This window comes from Rissa tridactyla, chromosome 7 (genome assembly GCF_028500815.1).
Source record: "Rissa tridactyla isolate bRisTri1 chromosome 7, bRisTri1.patW.cur.20221130, whole genome shotgun sequence".
NCBI classification, from domain to species: domain Eukaryota; kingdom Metazoa; phylum Chordata; class Aves; order Charadriiformes; family Laridae; genus Rissa; species Rissa tridactyla.
The window spans coordinates 2,050,973-2,069,422 of record NC_071472.1 but is presented as its reverse complement, the minus strand read 5'-3'; the positions used below and the strand labels follow the sequence as shown (position 1 = coordinate 2,069,422).

At 44.8% G+C, this 18,450-nt stretch overlaps 1 protein-coding gene across 6 annotated transcripts in view; it reads right to left on the bottom strand.

Annotated features, from left to right (window-relative positions):
* The window catches only part of CACNB4 (calcium voltage-gated channel auxiliary subunit beta 4), a 61,790-nt gene extending 51,315 nt beyond the window's left edge, over positions 1-10,475 (bottom strand). For all 6 annotated transcript variants that reach the window (XR_008467631.1, XR_008467630.1, XR_008467632.1 and 3 more), the window contains exon 1: positions 10,353-10,475. Coding sequence is in view for 3 of the 6 variants with exons in the window: in XM_054208274.1 (XP_054064249.1) it covers positions 10,353-10,397 (45 nt within the window). In the remaining 3 variants the exon portion in view is untranslated. The remainder of the gene's footprint in view (positions 1-10,352) is intronic.
* Positions 10,476-18,450: the final 7,975 nt, after the last annotated feature.

Sequence of the window (18,450 nt, the reverse complement as noted above, 5' to 3'; positions counted from 1 at the left end):
GCAGAATTCTCTCAAAATAGAAAGGCTTGTGAAGTTTTATATGAAGTGTTAGCAGCTCGTTCGAACACACACTTCACCACTTCAGTACTCAGCAAGATGATAGGGAGTATTTTTTCCTCATGATTTCTTCCACGTTGCTGTAATAAATCAAATCACTGCCAGGCTGCATTCCCCATGCTGGTGAAACAGCACAACCAAATAGCTCCATCTCTGTAAATTATATAGCCTTTGGACTACCTGTCTTTTTAGGAAAAAAAAAACAAACCCAAAACAAAACAGAAGAGCAGCCCCTTGTCCCCCTCCCCCAGGATTTTCTTGCTTTTAATGCCCTTGTGAAAACTAAAACCCTCACAGCCCTGAGGAGCGGAGCAGACCCTGCAGCCCACCATTGCTTCTTCTGAGCTCTTTCCTCAAATCACTTGGTACTCTTTCTGACAAGGCTGGCTTTAGAGAGAAAACAGAAAATGCAGATTTACATCCTGTGCTGTACATGCACAGAATCAGGCACCACTGGCTTCCTCCAGCTCTCTGTGCCGGGTGGAAATGCTTGGCTGACTCTGGACATACGGGTGGTCCTCCAAATCAAAAATCAAGTTTTCTTGATCAGCGCCATGGGATAGACAAAGATAGATAGGTGGGCAAAAGACAGAGGCATCAGAACTTGCAGTTGGAGAGACCTCCCCTGGCTTCTTGCCTCCCTTTCTGCTCTGAAAGTCCTTCAGTTCTCATAGAGTAACTGAACAGCTGAGGTTGGAAGGGACCTCCTGAGCCCAACCCCCCATATATACATATGTATGTATATACACATATGTATGTGTATATATAGACACAAACCCATCATCTGTTCAAAGGGAGTATGTTAGGAAGTGAGCCAACTGAAGGGAAGCCAGAACCTTAGAGGAAGGGAAGGTAATGAAAGATGCAGGAGAGAGGAAGAGGAGGCCCCGAAGTTATTTGGCACATGCCAACCTACACTGCCTACCGCTCTCTCTAACCCACCCAGCTGTCCACATCGCCTCTCATTTTTCAAGATTTGCTCTCCTGTGTCTTTTTCCAGAGGAGAACTCCCTTCTGATGCCCAGTAACACAGAGAAAGATGGGCACAAACCACATGAGCCAGTAAGCTTTAATGGGGCATGGGAGCTCCAGTCCCATTTTTCTTTTCTTCAGCAAATAATGAAAAGTTCCCTCTAAGCCACACTCACGAAGAGTTTCATACATAGATGTAACATCAGGAGTGACTGGCAGGCAGCGAAATTCATTTGGCATGCACAGGTCCATGACCTGAAAGATGTCATGAGTGAAGAGAACTAAGATTCCCGCTAGCGATGGACCTCTCCTGAAAGAGGGAAACTACCTGGGCAAAGCCGAGCCCATGCCTGTTATCAGGCTTTAACCTCCTCACTGTGCTCCGTGTGGCAATACTGCACCTGAACATTAAGTACATGTTGAAGACATGAGAAGAAGGAAGGGACAGGGCAAAATGAGACACTCAAGAACTGAAAACAGTTCACTGTTGGCATGAAAACCAGCAACAAAGCACTGCCGAAAAATACAAACCAGGATCTGACAGAAGTCTGCAAGCAAATCTTGACACCACCTGCAACCTCTACAGAACTCAGCATTCAGCCAGCTAAATGACTTTTTGAAATTAATTACTGGATTCCAAATGACCGTGAACAGTTGTCAGGCTTGTCCTGTTTGTAAAGTCATCTGCATTCGTTCAAGTTGCTGATTTTCAAAACCAGGCTCTACTCTCTCTGTTAATGCGTACTCAGTGGAAAAACATCTAACGGCTCAGTATCTCACAAGCAGGACATGCTCTAGGGAGATACGGAAGCAAGCCGTGACATCAACAAAGCCTAGGTTAAGCTTCTCCCCTTGTTATTTATTATTCCTATGATGTGTTCCTTCAGCACCAAGAGCCATGTTCCTCCCTGAGATGCCCTTGAGCCCAGGGGGAGCTGTTAACACTTCCTAAAGACAGTAGCACTTTCTTAAGCACTGGGAAACGTTTAAAGCAACCTGCAGTCCAGGATCAGCAGGTTTGCGAGAAGCCCTTGTCATTTCAGCTGCGCTCCGCCGTCATTCAAGAGTTCACCAGAAGGAATCCAAAAGCAGAAGTAAAGCTATAGTTTATTACACGCTTTAGTCCTTCGTATGAACAAACAATATTCTAAACACGCACCATCCCAATCAGGTGAGCTCCTACTTGCAGCTGAAATGGAAAACATGCTGTTAGCTATTCTTCATTATGTTTCTTTTTTTTAGATGACTTGGCTTTTTTTTTTTTTTTTTACATTTTAATGTATTTTGCTGAAAAAAAGTACCTCTTTGGAAACAGCAGGTAGTAATTTATTAAAATTATTTATGATTCTTACTGAAAGTTTTATTTGACTACCATACTATCAAATCACAATATTACATTTAACAAACAGAAGATCTGAGTCAGTTAGAAAACCATTTTCACGCGAGCACAAAACATTAGATGTAGTAAGAATAGCTAACGTTGTAGCAGTACTAGGACTTTGGACATTTTAGTAGGAAAAACCTACTCAAAAACATCGAAGCAAACCCCAAAACAGAAAAGAAGCTAGCTTCCCAACCCCTGTCAGACAGCCCTTTTGCATAAAGAGAAACGTTAGGCACATGATGATTCATTAGTCAAGGGAATCTATTAAGAACTAATGGAAATGAAAACAGATTTGAAACTGTCAAAAATGCACAAACGCTTTGACCATGTAAAAGCCAAATCTCAACGAGAATTCGGAAAACTTAAGGGGCAGAAGATAATCTCTTTTTATCAGAAATTATCGAATATGTTCCCAGCCAAGACATTAGTGCACACTTGAAACTAAAAATCCTACATAAACAAAGAGCAAGTCAATAACTGGTAGCAGTTAGGCAAGCGATCCTGCAATGAGTAGGTCCTGACATTACTCATCCTTTTTGGATTAAACATGAGGAAACTTAACTAATTCAAACAGAGAAACAAAGAACAGCTATGCCTGAAGAGAAGCCAAGGGCCATCAACAAACGAAAGGCACTGCAGGCACTGTTTTCTCAGTTCACAGACGCATCCGCGGCCTCTCTGAGGAGTAACAGAAAGGAAATCTAGTTGCCTCCTACTGATAATCAGCCCCACAACTGAGGGTCTTACAAGACCACCCAGCCGCTGTTTTATAAAAGTAGACCTTCCAAAGAAGGACGACTTCAGCAGGCTCCATCTCACTTCCCTTCGTGTCACCAACCATGAGGAAAGCTCAACGTCTCACAGACGGTCTGTACAGCCGGGTACTCAGCACGTTCCCTGTGCAGTCTTACCCTAAAACTAATGTTACCTATAAACCAAACAAAGATTTTGCAAGTATGAAAACTCCTCTGCGCACTGTAAAGAGAGTGTGTATCACCAGGCTTTCCACTACCAGAGAATCCTGCTGGCAAGCACGCTGGAAAAAAGAGAAATGCATTGACTCTCACTAGCAGTTTTCATCCCTGCCTGCAAAATCCATCAAGCCATATAAAATGACAATCAGATGCAGACTACCGACTTTCAATCTTCAGCTTGAAGATTTCAGAAGGGACCTGTGGAAATGATGTACCCAATAACCACTGACACCCTTCTAACCCCACTGAAAGCCCCAGGTTTTGTTTGACAGATGTGTGAAGCCTTCTGCTTAGTCTCAGCTGCACGTTGTACAAAGACGTTCTATAAAATGGCTCAGGTATTAGAAAACTCACTACAATAACTGGCTGTGGGACAGCAGAAAGAGAGGACAATCTCTGCAGGCACAGAGAATGAACTTCAGAAGCAAGTGCAAAAGAACGGCTGAGAGTGCAGCCCCAGCGTACGTGCTCTGTGGGCATTGCCCCTTCCCAGGACAGCCTGTCCGGCACCTCTCCCCTTGACAGAGGTAAGAAATCAGATTAAATATATTTGCTGTGTGAGCAGCAGACTGATGTTTTGGGCTGCAACTTCTGCATGGATCTACGCTTACCACAAGCAATACTGCAAAACCGTTTACAACTCAACAGAATGCAACAAGTCTTTAAACTTACACTAACTGGAAGAGTTTTGTAGTATAATCACCAAAGAGACAGGATGAAGAACACTTCTAAATACACATTTTATTTATTTCTTATTCTCAACCTATGACAACTGATAAGATGTACAGAGCAAGCAAAGACCACCTTTCCTTCTCCTTCAGAGATCAGAGAGGGACCATACAGAAATCCAATCAATATCTGAATATGAACTTCCCTACCCAGGTTTATGCTTCTATAATCATGTTTTTCTACTTGAGCAGCATCCAGATCTTCTTGTCTCAGTTGCCATGAGAAAAAGTGCACACTAGCAACAGAAAGAATGACTGCTGTGAGGAGTAATGTCACGCAACTGGAGAAAGGGAGTGGAGTACACTGTCCTCAAAACACTGACACTGACCATTTGCATGGTGAATAAAATGTATTTTCCTACTATTCCCATCATCTCTTCCCTAAAAATTCTCAGCAATGCTTTCTCTAGAATTATATGCAGTAACTGGAGACAAAACCTACACGTCAGCATGGTTTTTACACAGATGTCACATCGAACTATGGCATAGTGGAATGAAGTCCCAGTGCTGTTGCCCTGCATCAAGCAGTCTCCTTTCTGGCTCCAGTAGCGTACACATGATGTCACCAAGTTGCAGTAATACCACAGTTTGTACCGCTGGTTAACAACAGGCTGGCATGGCTCCAAGCAGAGCCTTCTACCCTAATGTGTGACCTAAAGCCATTAACACTGCAGATGAAACTCAGACCTACCACCGCACACACTGCCAATATGATAATGCTATATGCTGTATTGAGATGCTATACATCGCACTGCCAGCCACAGTTTCCCAACTCCCTGCTACAGCCCTGATGTTCCAGGGAGATTCTACAGGGCTGTAGAAACTGCTACAGAGTCTAAGCACCTGCATATGCAGCCCTTATACTGCCTTTTTTATGGCATACTCTGAACATTAGCTACCAGGGTCAGTCTCACCAGTGTTCAGTTCCTATAAACACCAAAGGACTTGCTTTTGTGGATCCGGGTACAAATCCCACTGTAAGTGTTTATCTAATTCTTGGTGATAGAGTTTGAGCTCACATGGTACCTTTGGTTGACACATCCTGGCTTACAAACCAGTAAAGAAAAAGCCCTGCTTCTCTGGTGTACTGAGAGCCCCTCTAGCACCAGCAGCAGGAGGCAGGCTGTGGATGCAGGGATGAGAAGAGCCTGAGGGAAACCAAAGCAGGGTTAGATGCAGGCCAAAAGGCTAAGAAGTCAAGAAAAGAAGGTGTATATACAGCTTTGGAGATGGAGACTACTCTGGAGAAAAAGCAAACAGGTAAAAGCAGTTAAGAAAAAGGACCTACTACAACAGAGATGTGTAGGGCAAGGAAAGACCACCTTTTCTCCTCCTTTAGACATCAGAGAGGTACCACAAAGAAATCCAATCAATATTTAAATATGAACTTCCCTACCAAAAAGACAGTCAGAAGACGAAGGCACAAATTAAATGCCATCTTAAATGACTTGAGGACAGGGAGGAAGACAATGACCTGAATGGGAAACGCTGGCATTATTAATCAGAAAGGCATGTGGAGGGAGCGCTGCAGTCTGTCACCGGCTCACACTGAGCGGTGACACCATGCAGCACCCTCACCACCACCATGGCCGTACAAGAGGGGCTTCTCGCCCAAGCCGGCTTCCAGCCCTGCCAACAGCAGCCCCTTGCTAATCCCCTGCCAGGCCACCCCTCGCTCGCTCTCTGCTCTTTCTCCTGATGCCAAACCAAGCACCTACCCAAAGGCAGCTATTCCCAACAGCCCCCATAACCCATTCGAGTGCACAAGATAAAGCCTCTCACGTGTTGACAAGCCTTAAACTTACACCTTGTGAGAAGTGAGGAAAGCCATTTCACATGCTCAGGTGTTGCTCTGAAATGAGCGCTTTGGAGGTATAAACAAACAATCTAAAAGGGACCGGTCTGATAGTGCCACAGGTGCAAAGAGGGTGACACTTATTGCAGCGGGTGTCATTCCCGATCGTTTACTGCGGCTGGGAAGGACTCTGCATTAGAGGCTACTTGTTGCTAACCCCTGGAGAGAATTTTTCAATGAAATGCTGTTTTAATGGAAAATGTAATTTTACAGAAAATGCTATTTCTTATGGGAAAGTTTCATTGAAGCTTGTTTCTGAAAAAGATGGAGTCTTTCCTGAAACCAAAGAGCACCGGGAAATTCCGGACTGATGTGTCAAGCAGCAGTTACATCTTTCCCCACCGTAAACAGACACACACCTGCTAGTTCACAACTGTAAAGGTAAAACAGTATTATCTGTTTACCCAATGGACCTCACCGTCTTAAGCCCCCTGTGCTGATGGGGGTTTATGTCCTATTCTCCTCTTATCAAGAATGTGAGACGTTTCCCTACAAGGCAAACAAGCCCTTACTCCCAAAAGGGTAACCTAGAACTACCCAACGCACCAAAAAAAGACCCTCAAAATCAAAGGGAAGGGCAACAAACAAGGCAAAAACATTCACTGGGAAGATGTTTCTCTCTATGGTCACGCACCTTCCATGACCTGAAAGTCTGTGTTCATTACAAGGACACTTGTGCCTGCAAAAGTTGTTTGCTTCCATATCTCTGCACCTCTTTTCCTCAACATGGCAACTAGTTTTTGTCTACAATCGCTGGTAGGTTTTTTTTTAGCTTCAACAATGTAATTTTCCTCCTCCAAAAAGCCTCACACTAGCTAGTGCATCATCTACTTCACATTAATCATCACAGCTGGTAATGGATTGTAATACCCATGCACGCACTCAACCCATTTCTTTATATATACATAAATAAAAATATGTATTTTTGCATATATAAACGCACACATTCAAACACTCTATAATAATATCTTCAATTACAAGAAATCATGTATTTATCTTTTCCTTGTTAAAAAATGTCATGTTTGTTCCTAGTTTTAACAGGAAAATTTCACCTGCACCCTTCTCCTAGAGTGTTCTCTGATCACTTAACCTGCGTATTATCTACCAGAAGAGACTAGGTATAAATTCAGCACATACCTCAGCATCTCTGTCTTTTAAGTGTTGTAACTTCACAGTACCTTTCCAACAGTGAGCACGTTTACTCTGTGTAAGTGTCGTACACCGATGGTTCCCCTTTTCCTCCAATGCAAGTTAAAATGTACACACGGGACTTAGGTACAGTTTTATTTCTGAAAAAAGTCACCACGGATATTTGAAGTCAGTGTGCCATTCAGCTGATTTCTAACTGTAACACCACTAGGTTAGCTTGAAGCACTTCAGAGGCACTCAGCAACACACATCTCTCTCAGTCCAGTGAAGATCGACAAAGGTTAACCCTTGATCACCACGGCTGCTCTTCTCACTGCTTTCATCGACAAGGGACAGATTCGCCGTGGTAAACCCAGCCCTCTAGCTACTCTCTTTATGTTGCAGGGACAAACCCCGAGAAAGGAGGGTGAGTGGACGTTCCTTTTGGCCCTACCAGTAGAGCTAGGCACAGCTTCAGCTCCCACCACATCTCTGCACAAATCCTGCCTGGGAGCGTGCCTAAAGCACGCTCTGCAGCTGCACGCTTTGGCTCGCTCTGGAGTGGCTGCCTTCCGAGCTGGAGGCTGAGACAAACCTTCTGAGTCAACATCGCTAGTCCACCAGGTTGTAAAGGTTTCCGGCTGCTTCGGACACACACCAGGATTTCCTTCAGAGAAAACGCAGTGTGGACATTGTGCACACACAAAATAATGAGAACTAGGGTAAAAAATACAATGATTTGTTAGCTTTTATTTGTTGCCGTATTAGACTGTATGGGTTTTATAAGGGCAAATACCTACTTTAGGAAGATGCTGCTGTACTAGAATGTCTCATCTTGATATGGTTTATTTTATGCTAGAAGCATTGCAAGTAGCACAAGTCCTCGATCACATCTCCCTGTGCTTCAGGGAATGAAAGAGCACATAGAGTATACAAGCTCGCAGCTCCTTCAGTTCACCTCAGCACTACATCTGGGCTAAGCCTTCCAGGTCCTAAACCCCAGAACAATACAGAGGCCTTTTCTTTCATCTTTCCACATTCACAGTTATTTTCTCTTAACCGCAGGGAACCAGTATTCTACCCTTGATTTGTTTTTCACTATATTAATTCTATTACGTTGGCTCTCTTGGGCTTGAAAGTAATACTTATATGACCCATCATGCTACCTGTTTGCCAGAATATTGTCTCAGCAGGCATTCTCAATTCATGAGTCAGAATTCAAAATAATAATAAAGTATAATGTTTTAAGCAAATGGTTCAGGAGCATAAAGCAAACAAACACTTCGGGAATTTTATCTGCTTTGTGTCTGAGCCTTTGGGGTTTACAGCCTCTAGCTTCTCCCTATGACTATGAGATCTAGATTGCTTTTAGGGTTTGGTGGTTTGGGTTAGGGTGGTTTTTTTTTTTTAATTAATGAAAGCTGAGATTCTCATATATTCCCACGATTCCAGAATTTAAGTCTACCGAAAACATTCTCAAGTACTGAGAGACTGCAAAATTACAAAAGCTGCCAACAGCATTATCATGAACTAGTTAAGGGTATTAAAGAACCTGGAAATGCCTTCTTCATCCCAGTCCTTCGAAGTGGACGACTACAGACTAGTTCCTCTCTTCTATTACTAACATGACTCGTACAGTACAAACCCTAACACAGATGCTCGTGTAACAGGTAGGTCTCTGGTCTTCTGCTGTCATTAAAACTGCTTAAACTGCTTTTCCCATATAATGTTCTTGGAAGAAATCAGCGGGGCTTTATTGAAATACATGGAGTTAAGCATCTCAGAAGCACCCTTGAATCCCATTAGACATTTAACTTTAAAATCTGGCTTTTACAGATAAAACATTTCTTCTACAGCAACCACTATCCAGCAAGTTAGCCTTCTTAGCCACACTACTGTACTTTTAAGTTGCCTTCTTAAGAGCGTATTTATGCTGTGCTGAGAGACATTATACCAGCACAAGGCAGACTCAGGATTGAGAACAGTTCCCAAGAATTCACGCTTTGCCTTACAAATGCCTGGTTTACAGAAACATCCAGTTGGATCCTAAAACACATCCCTAAAGGAACCAACACACTCATATGCACTTGGCATGGCAGCTTGTAAGCAGCAGTCAGAGAAAACACCAAACACAAATTAACACATGCATAGTAAAAAGGCAGGAATTTCTAAATTGACCTAAAGCAGCACAGTTTTGAACGAATTCATAGTTTTAAAGGATTCAAATACGAGGGGATTCCTCTCAACACGGTGTACTGCATTAATTTCAATTCTGCAGTTGGGGCTCCTCTCCCTCTGAAATAAACAGAGGCTAAAACAAGTTGCCGGTACGGGAGGCAACATGTAGACAGATGACACTTCCCAGCCCTACACCGATACAACCTCATCGTCAGGCAAGGAAAAAAGCCTCATCTGAAGCGATACAGGATCCTGTCCATTCTCCTGGGGATACCACATCATACGATACATACGTCTGCATTGACGTACACTCTATTTTATGTTATCATCTGTGTATTTTACGAGCTGGCCACAACGCCTTATGTAACAGATCCCTGTTTAATATGGAACGGCGCGTTCATCGCCGCGGCAATCCCGGCAGTTTCCCTCGCCCCGAGTAATTCTGCCCCACGGGGCTCCCGCTGGAGCAGCTCCCGCTGGAACGCAACACTGCTCGGACGGCCACCGCCAGCACTTCTTATCCTTATCCATCAGGGCGTCAAGCCCTGGCCACGGTAACGGGGGGGGCCTCCGCAATGCAAGAGAACCATTTTGTGAGAGATGTCACCGGCTTCCCAGCAAGGCTGGGGGGGAGGCGGTGGGGAGATCGTTTCCCAGCAAACAACGCCAGCCTGTCCCAGCTTCTTTTGGGTAGTAATGATACCGTCACACCGGTGATGCCTTGGCCACCACCGGCACCTGCATCGCTGCTTTCTCCATCCACACCACAGGCGCCCACGCTGACCGGGTGGCCAGCAGACGTGCCGTACAGATGGCAGCCGGGCAACTTCTGCTGCTGTTTCGGCAAACGCGCACCGGGTATTGTGTAATTAGCAGTTCTCCCTGCTCCGCCGATGCACCTAACGGCGGCAGGAGCGGGTAAGCTCTGCCGGGACCCCCAGATACCGCCGCTCACCCCCAAATTATGCAACGGAGGAGGGCTTCGGGTGGCACACGCCACCGCCGGTAACAAAGCCTGCGGGGTGGTTTTGCGGCCCCCCCCCCCGCCCCCGCGGGACCCCCGCCGCGGCACTCACCGCCTCCGAGTCTTCAAATCCATGCAGGTACAAATTGTCGTACATGGAGGTCCGCTGACGCCGGGCGCCTCTCTCCGTGCGGAACCGGCGCTGCGAGGCGCCGCGGGGGAGGGGAAAGGGGGGGGCCCGAGCGGCGGCGGAGGCCTGTGCGGCGGCGGGGCCGAGCCTGCCCTCTCAGCGCTGCGGACGCCCCAGCCGCCCGGCGCCGCCTCCCGCGCCCACCGCCGCCGCAGGTGCCGCTGCCGGCGCCGCGCCGCCCCGCAGCTCCCCCCCGCGCCCCTCCGCCTTCCCGCCCGCCGCGGCCCGCTCCCTGCGCCGCCGCGCCCCATTGGCTGCGACGCGCGGCCGGCGCGCCGCCATTGGCTGCGACGCGCCGCTACGCTGCCCCCTGCCGCCGCCGAGGCAACGGCCTCACGGCGGCCGGCCGCAGCCCTGACAAACTACCGACGGGCGCTGGCTGCCGGCGGAGGGGCCGGCTTCTGCCGGGACGCCCCAGGAGGAGGCGAGGGCAGGCAAATAACGGAGGCATTTCCTTCTTTCTTTCCCGCAGCCTCACTTCTTCGAGATCCCAGAGAGCAGCGGGTCGCTTCTGAGGAGAAACGCACACACACCCCCAAGGTCTGGAAAGAAATAAACCAAATCCTGAACACTGAGAATTAAAAGAACATAAGTCTGGGCCTTATTTACAACTAAATTAAGAAACAAATTTCTAAAACGGGTCCCAGTGGAGCTCTGATACCGAAGTTTCTGGTCCCACCTCTCAAATAACTCCTTGCTCCAAGCAAATAACTGCTTGTTCCTGTGGAGTACCAGCCACCCACACACGATGCTCATGGGACAGGCCACCCTCGTCCCACAGGTGAAGGAACCACCTCCAGAGAAGCTAATTGAGCATCAGAGTCAGTCACACAGCGAATAAACTGCAACGCCAGCCCTTCGCTTGTACGTCTTGTGATCTCATACTTCAGCACTCAACGTTTCTCCTTCCCAGAACTTCAGAACTTGTAGTGGGCAAGAATAACGCTAAAACTGCCCTCTCTCTCCTTTCCATTTGCTTCCTCTCCTTATTCCTTCCAAAGGCTTAAGCAAACTTACCACTCATCACTTGAGAAGTGTCCAGCAGATGTCTGAAGCAAAGCCAGAGGTATTATTCTCCCCGTATTCACAATCTCTTACAAATTTCATCAAAGATTCCACAAAGTTATGGTAACTCTTATTCCCAATTTACTGTTTCCCCTGTGCTCCCAGTGCATTCTTTGCTTCTGTCCATATAACTCCCTGGTTTGCAGGAGCTTATATATCTACATACAGAGGAAGCATGGTCCCACTGATGATCAAGAGAAGAATCTCATGGTTAAAGTTTAGATCTCTCGAAGTGGATTTTTTTTCAGGAATGAGTTCTCAGACTACGAGATCTTCCAAGGAATAGCAAATTCATCTCTAGCCCCGTGCAACGAGCTTATTGCCAATGGTAACCCAACAAACAAAACACAAGTAGTAGTTAATTAATAATGAATTTCTGATGGCTTTTCAGTGGTCTGTTCCAAACAAGACAGCACTTGTGTCAAACTGCTCCTGGTGGAAGGGTTATTCAGATGACAGAACCCTCTTCTACCATTGATGCTAACTGGCTCCTTCCTGGCCATCTCAACCGAGCGCGGAACAGCCCCAGAGGCTAAGCGGCTCCTCCTCCTAATGGGGGTTACCTTTCTAGTTACATCGGGGCTGAAGAACACAGCCAACATGTTTGGGGACACTTCATGGTGATTTGAGCAAGGCTGTTCAGATGGAGGAGCATTTCAGCTTCTAAGATTGCTTTTAAAATTCTCATTAAACTCCCTATGCAGGAGTTAATGGATCAATTTTTAGGGCCTGTGCTACGGAGCAGGCCCCTTCCCCTCCCCACCTTGAAGATCTGTGATGTTACAAACTTAAAGAAATAAATACATTGTTGGTGGGAGACTATTAAACTTTAAAAGGAGAATGAATTTCTAAGTGCGACATCAGAATCATTTGTCATCTCAAAATAAAAAAAGGCCACAAAATCACAAGAAGAAAAAAAGGAAAGCATCTGAACTTCACATAAATTTGTAATGAAATAATTTAATTCAGAAGTCAGGGGAATCACTATTTGATTTCCAGTACTTACATTTCACACTGTCCTTTTAAGACACATAGGTTATTAAAAATATATATTTAATGACTCAACTTGAAAGGCTCCTAAAAGATGCTGTAAAAATACACACAGCTCATTAAATAGGGATTGTACTTGAAAAAGATCTAAACATAAGGGACAGTTGCACAACCTGCTTCAAGCATTTAGCTTAGGTGCCTAATATCCAGTGTTTAAGCCATTTAGGGGCTCTGAATCCCCCTCCAGGAGCCTCGGATCACTTCTTCCTGGTTTGCTGGAAGGGCTGCGGGCAGGTCTGGCAGTCCTGGCCCCCGACACCTCCCCAGGGCCACCAGCACAGGGGCCAGGACGTGGGGAGACCCAAATTGCCCCCCCATGACAGTCAGCCCAAACATACACATCTAACACTCATTTTCATAGTCTAAGTTGGTGAAAATCATTACAGACACAAATAAACATAGGAACCCTTGTATTTATAAGTTGTTTTTTTTCCCCAGGCATGTGCCTAGAATGCAAAAATTCTCTATGAAGTAGAGAAACTCTAAATCAAAGACCCTTTTGAATATTATGAGGTAATTTATCCAAGAAACACGCAACGCAAACCGACAGAGACAGCACACCGAAGCGAGAGAGGAAGATGTCCAGCTCTTTGGAAGTTGCCTGAAAAGTAATCACGGTCTCAAAATATCCTGAAGGAAAAGGAGGCTGGATGGAACTGGGGAACAGGGAGCAAGGAAGCTTTGCAGAGAGGAGGATATACAGGCTATGGAAAATGACTCAAAATTCATTTCAGTGAAAAGCCGTCACTATGCCACTGTTACATGTCATGCAGGTATTTCCATACATGACTGCCAGAGTATGGGGCATTATTCAGTAAAAACCTGCTGTATTTTTACAGCGAGGGACACCGTGTTACACTGGATATATGGGCAGTCATCTCTGTCAGCTTCCAGAAAGTCAAGTCTCTTTGGTTTCAACTTCTAGGCTAGCTTAGCACAGGCAAAATGGAAAGAGTACAATGGGAGAGGCAATTAAAAGCTTCGTCTTGTTTAGGTGAGCTTCCCAAAAAGTGGTTCAAAAGAATTAAAAAAAATAATCCACTACAATAACAGATGAGGATCACACATTAACTGAAGGTTTTGAGAGATCAAAACGAATCCTGGCCTGTTTTGGAAAGAGAATACAGATGATCTGATAGTATCAGGCAGGGAATTCCACTGCCTCAGGCCATAGAGAAAGACTCTGGTACCTGTCATCTTCACTCTGCACTTGGCTAACACTGCAGCAACGAGCATCCAAAACCCAGCACTGCTCGTGTGTGTGCACACGCGAAGCTGTGAGAGAGATGGTGAAAACATGCAATGGGGAAATGAGCTGAACTGAGCCTTTTTAAGGTCTAACGCTTTAAAACAGGCATTTTCAAGCAGTCCGGTCTCCACTTATAATGGGATTCAATAATGGTGCGTTGCAGACTCCATAAGGGTGTGGGATATTCCCCACTGAGGATTGCCGCCCTCTGATGATGATGGCAGGACCGCTATGAAGCAGCTTTCACATGGATTTACTGCAATATTTTATGCAGAGAGCGTATGTTGTCCTTTGATCTCAGCCCACAACTCCACATGTTTCCAAGTACACAGGAGATTTTGAAGGAGATATAAATAAAAAACCACAAAACAATCCAGTTTCTGTAGGACCTACCCAATGCGTCTGTCAAAAACCAGGCTGTCCCATCGCTGCAGACTCGCACAGGCAAATATATACTGTAGCATAATCACAAGTGGCTGAAAGTCTCTGGTCTCAGAACTGTTACACAGAGGAGGCTGTTCTTCCGTGCTTCCTTTTCATTTTGGAGTTGGAGAATGATCCTGCAAACATGTGCCTTAAGACAGCACTACCTATAGCTGCTGTCTCCACGTGGCTCCTAAGATAATATTAGCATTTCCAAAGAGTCTTCTAAGACCTCTCACGACCAGTAAGTCACTGGGAATATAACACAGACTGACACATTTTCCTCTGGCCTCAAATAAATGCAACATATAGAAATTCTGCATAGAAAAGCGCACATAACAGTGATTAACTATACCCGCCTTCAAATGCTACCTACCAAAAACTTTTCCTGAGCAGAAATGGGAACCACACAAGGAAATCCAGGAATTATTCCTAAGAAAGAATTCGTCATGAAGTTAGGGGCCACATAAGAGACTAGGCTCAGTGATAATTAAGCTGTTCCTGGAATTTTGAGCCAGCATGAACATTAAAGCCAAGACTTCATTGCACCCTACTGGGAAGTGTGGGGTAAGAGAAGGGACTGCAAGTCAGAATATTTTTAGCGTCCCTCAGACCTCTGAAATACTTGGCTTCCTGCAAATACTCTGATCCCACTAGAGATTATTCATATTCTCCTTTTTTATTAAAGCCAACCCTTTCTGAAGTACAAAGGAAGTCTCTTTGAGACATGCATCCATATATTCCTGAATATCAATTATTTAGTCCTTCCTAAGCTATCCAAATGTGGGAATACTGTTTTTGCCCAGGGCATGAATTTTGTACAGAACCATAGGAAATTTTATTTAAAGCCCCATCTAATGATTACACAATCAAATGACAGCACTTGTGTGGTTCTTTTAGGAGATGTAGCAATGAACTATTTGCATAAACACACTAAAGTGCTATTTGAATAAATGCACAGTAACTAGATTGCCAAGTCAAGGAAATGCCTTGGCACCGCAGTGCGCAAAGCCAGAATGTAAGTCAGCAAGTTCTCTCTTTTTCCTACTTGAACAAATTTCACTTTCACCTGGGATTTCGCTGTTCCTAACTCACTGCGAGCCATGCAGCAGGACTGCAGGCCTTGATGCCTCTTTTCCTGCTACTGCAGAGGAGGGAAGGATCGACGGGAATATTAACCCTGAAGCAACAAAAGCCAAATACCAACTCGGTGAAGAAAGTGAGAAGTTCTTTATGGCCTCTTCCTGCTCTGACAGCAAGGTTATGATCCTGGACTCTCAACATCAGTTAGGGGTAATGAGACAATATCCCCACAGCAGGTGAGGGCATATTAACACAAAGCATTAGTTTAGTGGTTACATTAACAGCACATTTGGATATGAACCCACTTCTTTCAGCAGTCTTAAGCACAGAGAAGACTCCAAAACTCGCAGTCTTTATCAGCGTACTTCATATGAAATGTAAGCATTGGGTTTGATCTTCCATTGCCTGAATTCTGGGACCTGTTGAAGAAAATTGCTCTCTCCCATATAATGCTGCTCTTGTTGAAATCAGCAAAACAGCCCAAGTATACATTTCATTAATATAAAGGAAAAGGACCGTCAGCATTCTCCAACAATCCACCTAAGGCAGAACTTGCTTCCATCATTTGGAATGAGTCCAATTCCTCACTCTTCTAAGTTATTTGGCATAGCCCAATTGCTTGCCCCTTCTCCCTCTAAAGCAATTTCCTTCTCTCTTTTTCTCCCCTCCTCTGTTTTATAATATAGATTAAATAAGCATCTGGTTCAGTAACAACAGCTTCTGCCGTGGGGTGGAGGTACAAATAAGATAACCTCTTGAGATCCCCACTAACCCTGTTTTCCAACATCACAGGAGCAATGAGAACTGGATGACATTTGTGGTATTCGGCAGTCCTCGAAGCTATCAGATGAATAAGTATTAAGTATGTATTTTTATATATATATATGTATTTCTGTTTGGGATATATCGTGCAGAGGATTCTGCGCATTTAGATGTTTTATTCGAAGAGACTACTGGATGGCATGCTTTAATTCTTTGAATTTCAAGTAATAAATTAGTCTGGTAGGGTCTAATTTGACAGTTCTTCTGGAGGAAGTGAGGTGCCACCTATTCTAAAACACATTTATCTGACACTGTTATATAAAGGCTGCTATAATTAAAGAGAGTGTGAAGACTTCATTGTCACTTTCTCTTGGTTTAAAGCACCTACAATGAGAGAGGTAACTGGGCTACATTTGTAGGTATCCTCTATATTTAACTAGTTGTGAAATTTCTCCTTCCTGCAGGCACTATGGAGATTTGCAAGAAGTTGCGCTGTGGGGAACTCGGAACCATAGCTACAGCCTTCCAGAGTGTTTTTGATAAAGAAGAGTAGACTACCTCCACCTCCTGAGGCAGATCTGAATGTGCTCTGAGGTTTTAATAACTCAAGCCAACTCTAATTGTGGCTTCCACTGGTGCACAGTATCGAGCAAAGGAAATCCAAAATTACCTGCAAAATGTTGCAAGACGTATCCTGTAGCCATACCACTGAATTAGCACGGGTCTCCCTCTTAAAGACTTGGAACTTGAAATGAAGTACCTACACTGGTACGTGGGCAGCTGAGCAGTCATGGTGACATCCACAAACGCCGAACACACAGAGAACTATCTCCTACCAGTAAAATTCCCATCGATCAGCAGCTCTCAGCATCCACCAGGTTGCTATGGGCTGATGGTCCAAAATACCGAGTCATGCTACAGGTACCAACTCAAAGAGAAAGAGCGGTTTTATCGCTAGAACTGTGTCATGTTTCTTTGTTGGAAAGAAGATAGGGGGTTCTGTTCTTAGAGAAGATACACATTTTTATCTTCCATGCCAAAAGCCATCTGGGCCAAAGGATTAAGCATTTGCTTTATTTCTTATTTTAAGCTCCTCTTCTTTTCTTATGAATGCTAATCAATCTTCTTAACTGCCGTAAGTGCCGACGCTGAGTGTTGCTCTACACCACTTTAGACTGCAAGGGATGAAATGATGGGAAACTATCAATAAAAGCCAATTACAAAGTTTATGGGAAGCTGGTGCTATTTTACCCAAGTAGTAGAAGTCCTCACTGCATTCTGGAAAGCCTCATCAGTACTGAAACACAGACAGACACACACAGGAGAGCAACAATCATCCACCTGGGGCTGCTAAAAGCAAAGTTTCAGGAAGCCTGTAATGGGGGAAGGAGCGCTGCAAACGTACGGATGCCAGGTACATCACACCCAACCACAGCTCTCTGTATAGTGTTATGCACTCTGCATATGGATCATCTCCAGATCATAGAATCATGGAATGGTTTGTGTTGGAAGGGACCTTAAAGCCCACCCAGTGCCACCCCCTGCCCTGGGCAGGGACACCTCCCACCAGCCCAGGTTGCTCCAAGCCCCGTCCAACCTGGCCTTGAACCCCTCCAGGGATGGGGCAGCCACAGCTTCTCTGGGCAACCTGGGCCAGGTGCTCACGACACTCACAGCCAAGAATTTCTTCCTCACATCTCATCTGAATCTCCCCTCTTTCACTTTAAAACCGTTACTCCTTGTCCTATTGCTACGCTCCCTAATCAACAGTCCCTCCCCAGCCTTCCTGTAGGCCCTGTAGCATCTTCAACATCATCTGGTACCCATTATAACAAAAGAGTATATTAGCTGGTGGCAGTAACATGCTGCTATCCTAAGTGAGTTCATCAAAATCCCAAACTTGTGAGATGGAGGATGTCACAGAGGCTACAGAACAATGAGCAGAAAGATTTTCCAATCTTATAAAAGACATACAGCCTTGACAGTGTCAATTTCCCAAACACATTCAAATATTTGTAGGTTTATCAGTAAACATTAATAAAAAGGTTACTTGAAATATATTTTTGATAAATTACAACTACCTAGTAATAGCTCTTTAGAGAAAAAAAGCCTTGACTGAGCAGTCGGAGCTGGACAAATGACCCTGCTAGCTACAGTGAAATACCCGCTTCTGTAAAAAACATGATCTCCCTGGAGTTTTAGGTTTTTTCTTCAGATAAACTAGTACAACTACAATTTCTATTTTGTTTTTAGGGTAACTTAGACTAGGGCAAAGGATGTCTTAAACAGAGTCAGACAAAAAGTTTTGAAGTCCTAGCGCTAAGGAGAATTTGTTGTTCTTGTTAAGAAGTTAAAGGGAAAAATAAATAAATAAAACTAGGCAAACGT